The sequence below is a fragment of the Pristis pectinata genome, chromosome 7 (assembly GCF_009764475.1).
Source record: "Pristis pectinata isolate sPriPec2 chromosome 7, sPriPec2.1.pri, whole genome shotgun sequence".
NCBI lineage: Eukaryota > Metazoa > Chordata > Chondrichthyes > Rhinopristiformes > Pristidae > Pristis > Pristis pectinata.
In genome coordinates this window covers 64,741,426-64,748,002 of record NC_067411.1, presented here as the reverse complement: position 1 = coordinate 64,748,002, position 6,577 = coordinate 64,741,426, and the positions used below count along the sequence as shown (strand labels likewise).

Sequence of the window (6,577 nt, the reverse complement as noted above, 5' to 3'; positions counted from 1 at the left end):
CTCATCATAGTCCCTGGCTTCTCACCAGCTTCAAAATACCCTGACCTACCTTATGTCCAAACTACAAGCACACTATTCAAAGGGAGAGGAAAAGCAGGCAACAACAGACCAGTTAACCTGAAATCAGTAGTTGAGAAAATGCTAAAATTTATTATTAAGGAATTAGCTGTAGTGCATTCGGAAAATAATAAATGGATTGAGTTGATGTAGGGTTATGAATGTTTGTCAAATGTTCTAACTAGCACAATAGTGGGATCCAGTGGATGTGGTGAAGTTGGACTTTCCAAAGGTGTTTGATAAGATGCCACATTAGAGGTTCCTAAATAAAATCAGAGCATGTTAGACTGGTGCAGTCGATTGGCTTGGATTAAAGACTGGCTAAATGGGCAAAAGGAATAAGATGATCATTTTCAATTTGGTAGCTGAGTTGAGTGCTATAGGGATTGATGCCAGGGCTGCAGCTATTCAAAATCCATAACCATGATTGTGATGGAAGGAACAAATACAATATATCCAAGTTTGTTGACGATAGAAAGCAGGGTGGTTGTGAGTTGTGAGGAGGATGAAGAATGGGTTCAAGGGGTAATAGACCAGGCGAAAGGACGAGAACATGGCAAATAGAATACAATGTGGCGAAAGGTGAAATCATCCACTTGGTAGAAAAAAGTTAGTGATTTTTTTTAAATGGTGAGAGAGTAAAGAGTGTTGTTAAGTGAGACCTGGATGTCCATGTACAAGAATTACTGAAAGTTAACACACAGGTACAAGAAGCAATTAGAAGGCAAACAATACACTGGCCTTTACTGCAAGAGGTCTGGTGTGAGAGGCCAAAAAGGCCTACTTCTGTCTAAATTTCTTATGTGCTTAAATTGGTGAGCACACACCCTTACCTCTTCTCCTGCTACACCCTGCTGAACTTCATCCATTCATCTAGCTTTCCCACTCACATGGCCTCTTGGTGTCTTTCTGGAATTTTCTGTTCTTATCTACTCTGTTTACTTGGCTATTTAATTTGGTGTCATCAGCAAACTTGACTATGTGGCTCTCAATTCTTTCATCCAATAGTAATTACTTCCCACTTATTCAGGCGTATATCCAATTGTTCTACTCTCAGTCTCTCATTTCCTAACCAAATTCTTATCTAATTTTAGGTGGAACATTAATGAATACCGTCTAGAAGTCTGTGTGGGAACACAATCTTTTTGTAAAGTTATGTTCTGAGTAATTTCAAATATACTTCTCATTCTGTCAGGTCAGAGGCAGGGAAGGAGGCAGAAAGGACACCGCCACTGCCGTACTTCTAGTGGCAACTTTGATTCTGAGAGAAGAGCTCCAAGACATTCAAAGACACAGCTTCTGCCTCTGGGTCTGGTCAGTAATATTACACATCTCTACCTCCGCCTTATCTCATCTGCTGTTGAAATCCTAATTCACACCTTTTACATTCCCCAACTTGTCCATACTAATTCCTTCCTGGCCTGCCTCCCTCATTCTTCTCTCTGTAAATCTGAACTCCTCCAAAACCTTACCAACCACATCCTAACTCTCACCAGGTCCACACACACACACACACACACACACACACACAGTCCTTTGCTTCCTGATGTATGTTGGTCTTGGATTAAGAACGTTTCAATTTTTATTCGTGCTTTCAAGTCTTTCCGTCATATCTTACCACCACCACCTACCCCCCCATAATGGCACGGCCCTATTGCCCTTGGATTTCTGTTCCTGTTCAGGCCTCTTGTGCAATTCCAAATTTAATCTCATTCTGAATGGTTAAGGAACCAATGACATAGAAGTGCATTTGTGGTCATATAGAGTATAAGTAGCTAGACTTTAGCTTTATAAACAAGACTTTATCAGTGGCATTATTTCTGTGCCACACACTGGACAAGTTCAAGAGAGAAAGATCAACTCGCCTCCAAGCTAGTGCAACAGGAACAGCTGGCATTTGTTGGACACCAGAGCATATTTGAAACATGCAGAAGGTTTAAAAAAAAAAGCATTGGGGGAAGTGAAAGCTTAAATTGGAAATTACTTAGGAAGAGCAGAATCAATAAAGCTGTTGGAATTGAATCAAGTTTCGCTGAAATAATTCATGTTTCCAATACAAGAATGATCCACAGGAGGCATCTGAACAAAAATAAAGGGAGTTTGTGATGGGTCATGTAGACTGCACTTAATTATTCCATGGAGGTTCAAGTAAACTTTAATATTATCAAGAGGATTTATCTAAAATATTCTTGCATAACTTACAGAATCTCATTTGCAATCATAGAGTATTTTTGTGAATTATATAGACTTAACTTTATAGTTATTTCTCTTGAAATTTGAGATGTTTTTCTGTTTAATTGATGGTTATTAAAGTAGTTTCCAACTGTTGTGTATGTGTATTTGTTCATACAAAAAATCAGTGCAATAACAATCCAGCAAAGATGACATCATCAAGCCAGGTAAGCAACCAGTAATTCAGAAGAATTTTTGGAGACAGCATACCACAAGGTAAAAAGCACAATTTTTAACCAATGATTTAAACACTTTGTACTACACAGAATATAAAGAATGGAAAATACAGAGTAAGACACACGGAAACAGACCCTTCAGCCCACTGAGTCCACACCAACTATAAAACTCCCATTTATCCCATTTTATTTTTTTCACATTCCCATTAACTCACTGACACACGTCAGTTAATGGGAATGTGAGAAGAATAAAATGGGAAATGTACAATTGTCAATTAACCTACCAATTCACACATCTTTGGGATGTGAGAAGAAACAGGAGCACCTGGACAAAACCCAAGCGGACATATAGAGAACATACAAACTCCACACAGACAGCATCCGAGGTCAGGATTGTGTTGGGGTTGCTGGAACTACAAGGCAGCAGCTCCACTAGCTGTGCTACAGTGCCACTCTACTGCAGTGGTTTGGTTTTTTAATTGAGTTGTTATTCTAACATACGGTTTAAAAACTACTTGATATCAGTAAAACACTTGAAGCCCCAGAAAAATAACTATTTGAAATATTAATTAGTGAATAATGCTAAAGGAACTTGTTACCCAATTAGTTGGCCTCGCCCTTAAAAGCTATGAAATTGTAATTGTACATTTACAGCATGGTTGATCAGTAGAAGGAAAATCTTACGGATGTGCAAAGATGAGGAATGGAGTGCATTTACTAAATCAACATAAGTACTTTGTCTTAATATAGGAATGTAATGACAATTGGTCTGACTTTAACTATTTATTGTTCAATTTATCTCCAATTTACACCAGCATCATTGCTCATACTTACTTTAAAAAATTGTACAGCTCAAGCAAAGTTTACTTATGATGCACTGGACTATTCAGTTTAATCTTCAAAAGCTAATTATTATACAGATTGTCTTGTCCATAATATTTAAAATTTAGTCTTTGTTATCCCTCAGTAGGTTTCATTACGTCTCACCCCTTTCAACAGATTCCCATTCGTGACATGAGCAGAAAATTTCAAAGGCAATCCCTTAGGGTTAAGGATGTCTTGCTTCTAATACAATTGTGACTTCTGAGATGACCAAATCCAATGCAGGATCTTCAGACTCTGCCGTAAGTGGGACAAATGGAAGTCAACAAGACAAGTGGGTTGACTGGGTTCTTGCATATTCCTTCCTCCGCTTGCACTTGACCTCCACGTGTTCCTATCAGAGAGACCCCTGGTCAGGGAGGATGCTATACTTTTCAAGTTGGCCTTGGTGATATCCTTGAATCATTCTCTCTGTCCTGCAGGAAACACACTATGGTGAAGCCCAGAGTGCAGCTTGAGAGTCTGGTGTTAGGCATGTGGATGACGTGGTCCACCCACATGACCATAATCTCAATACTGGGATAAGACATTGACATTGGTCAGTCTTTCCTGCCAGTGAGCAGAAGAGTTTGTGTGACTCCGAAGCTCAGACTGACTGCTTCCATTACCCAGATGATTAAAAGAAAAGATCCTGTCTGAGAAAGTAGGCCATAGGTAAATCACAGTGGAGCCAGAGTGTAGGAGGTGGTTTACAGGACCAAGCAAGGACTTTACTTTTAACTTTACCCTCTTCTTTGAGTAAAAGATCTGATACTTGCTCTGTCCTCCGCAGCTCCTCAATTTCCTAATTACAACTGCACATTCACAGTGCAAAATCTGATTCATGTCACTTTGGCACAGTTCATTCCCAATGTCACCCTGTGTTACCTGAGCAATGCAAAGCCAAGTTACTCTAATGGTCATTATCTCTCACCCTTTATGTATTCTAATATTACACAAATGTCTCCAGCTGCAAACTGCTGTTCTGCACTCCAGTAATCAAGGAAAAACATCCAAGCTGATAAATGGAGGACTTTTACAATTTCTCATGAAAGGTAAATCTTGGACTGAGCTGGGCTCCCTGGAGCTGCTCTCCTCCATCAGCCTAGTTGTGTTGATGAGACCAAATATAATCACCAGTGAATAACTTGTTCACCACAGAGCCCAACACGTAATCCTCTCAACAAACAATGTGCTGGAGGAACTCCGCGGGTCGAGCAGCATCTGTGGGAGGAAAGAAATTGTCGATATTTCAAAACATCGACAATTTCATCCCACCCCCCCCCCCTTCCAGATGCTGCCTGACCCGCTGAGTTCCTCCAGCAGATTGTTTGTTGCTCCAGATTCCAGCATCTGCAGTCTCGTGTGTTTCCTATGTAATCCTCTCAGTATACTGGCTGAAGGGTTGAACGTTGTGTGAGATTAAGGCAGAAAATGAATTATGTCCCAATAATTATTTAATTTTTAAATATTTACAATCCATTCATTTTTGAAATCATTCATTTTTGAACCATCAGGTTCTTAAACTGACCTTCACAGCCCTAATCCTTCCTCAGCAATGGAAAACTATAGACCACCTCTTGCACTACCATCGACTTGTCTGTGTCTTTTTTGCACTAATGTCTGTTTTTGCACAGTCTTTTTTTCTTTCCATTGTCTTGTAATAATTTATATTCTGTGTGTTGTCTGTACCTATGTGCCTGTGATGCTGCTGCAAGGTTTTAATTGTACCTGTCTGTACTTCACTGTACTTGTGCACATGACAATAAATTCCACTTGACTCGAAATAGAAGTTAAAAATCTCAAAAAGTATATTTTTTTAAAATTCCAGTGAGGGTGCTAAGCAGCAATAGCTTAGCATGCCATTACTGCAGGAAGTTTAACCTGAGCATTTGCAGTATAATATTTTCACAAGAATAGTTTACTGATGTCTGAAGTCTATACTTCAGAAGACAAATCTCGGAGGAGCAGAGAATCACTGACAGCAACTTCCAGAGGCCGCAGGTTCCCATTCAAACGCAGAAATTCAGAAGTTGTTGCTGATTTCACGGCATGATGAGAAGCACATGCTGAGGATTTCTCCTGATTACAACCGCAAAGAGCAGCGAAGAACAAGCTGTTGTTTCAATAATTGTGGGTGGGGGCTGCAGAGAAGGGGATTTGTAGCATGTTCTCCAATACACAATGATTCGCCGCTGTTTACAGTCTCCTACTGATGTGATTTTGTGACATTTTAAATAAAAGAAGTCGCAGTCGCAGTCCCTACGCGATGGTGTAAGTATTTTAATACACATTGAAATTTGCTGATACCCCACTAGGTGACTATGGGCTAAGTTGCTCCAGGTGAGTGCCCAGACAGAGACTGGCGACTGTCAGCTACCCAACTCTGAAAGGTTCTGAAGTTAGGGGTGGGAGGAAGATGCTTTACAACCCCTTACAACCAGGAGATAATTTCGGTCTGGCGTGAAGTACTCAGTCCTACTCTGAGTAATATGGGAACTTTCTAACCTTCACAATAATTAACGCAAACTGGGGCAGCGCCCTCTCATTTCCCTCCTGCCATTTAAAATACACACAATGGAGCCAGCAGAAGATCCGCAGGAGGGGAAGGTTGCACGTTGCTGCCGGCTCGTCCCCTACCCGGGGCCCCGGAGGCAAGTGCGGTATGACTGCCGTCTTGTTAGTCAGAGGGCAGAAAACTGCCGGGAGCCCGGGACCCAGCAGCAGTTAAAGGGAACAGAACTTACCATCGATCACCCGCAGTTCCGCTCCCCCTTCCTCTGCTTCCACCAGCAGTTTCAGCGGCTGTTCACTCTGCAGCGAATTGGAGAACTGAACCCCTCCCTTCGGATCCTCCTGGACGAAGAACAACGAGACACTGTGCTGCTGCTGCGCCGGGCCGGCCATCACCAGGCCAGGCACAGGCGACAGCACCGAGGAGGCTCCGAGCGACCAGCAACCGGGGGGGGGGGGGGGGGGGAGGACGGAAACGCCAGCCTCGTTGGGAGAGATCGGTCGGACACCTTCCGTCCCCTGCTGGTGGAACCGGTCCACTGACGGCGCACGGTCCCGGCGCTCATTCACCCTGACGCGGAGGGTGCAACGCCCAGGGGTAGAGCCACGCTGAACGGGCGGCCCCGATCTGCAAGCTGAATGTACCCTGTTCTAATAAGTGGAACTGATCGTTTAAAACCCCTTCCCACCCCATATTCACCCTGTATTCTCACCCCTCCCCCATATTCGCCCCGTAT

General features: G+C 42.4%; 1 protein-coding gene across 2 annotated transcripts in view; it reads right to left on the bottom strand.

Moving 5' to 3' along the window:
* The window catches only part of carm1l (coactivator-associated arginine methyltransferase 1, like), a 55,976-nt gene extending 49,683 nt beyond the window's left edge, over positions 1 to 6,293 (bottom strand). For both annotated transcript variants that reach the window (XM_052019513.1, XM_052019514.1), the window contains exon 1: positions 6,074 to 6,293. In XM_052019513.1, coding sequence (XP_051875473.1) covers positions 6,074 to 6,233 — 160 coding nt within the window. In that variant the 5' untranslated portion in view covers positions 6,234 to 6,293. The remainder of the gene's footprint in view (positions 1 to 6,073) is intronic.
* Between the last annotated feature and the right edge of the window lie 284 nt (positions 6,294 to 6,577).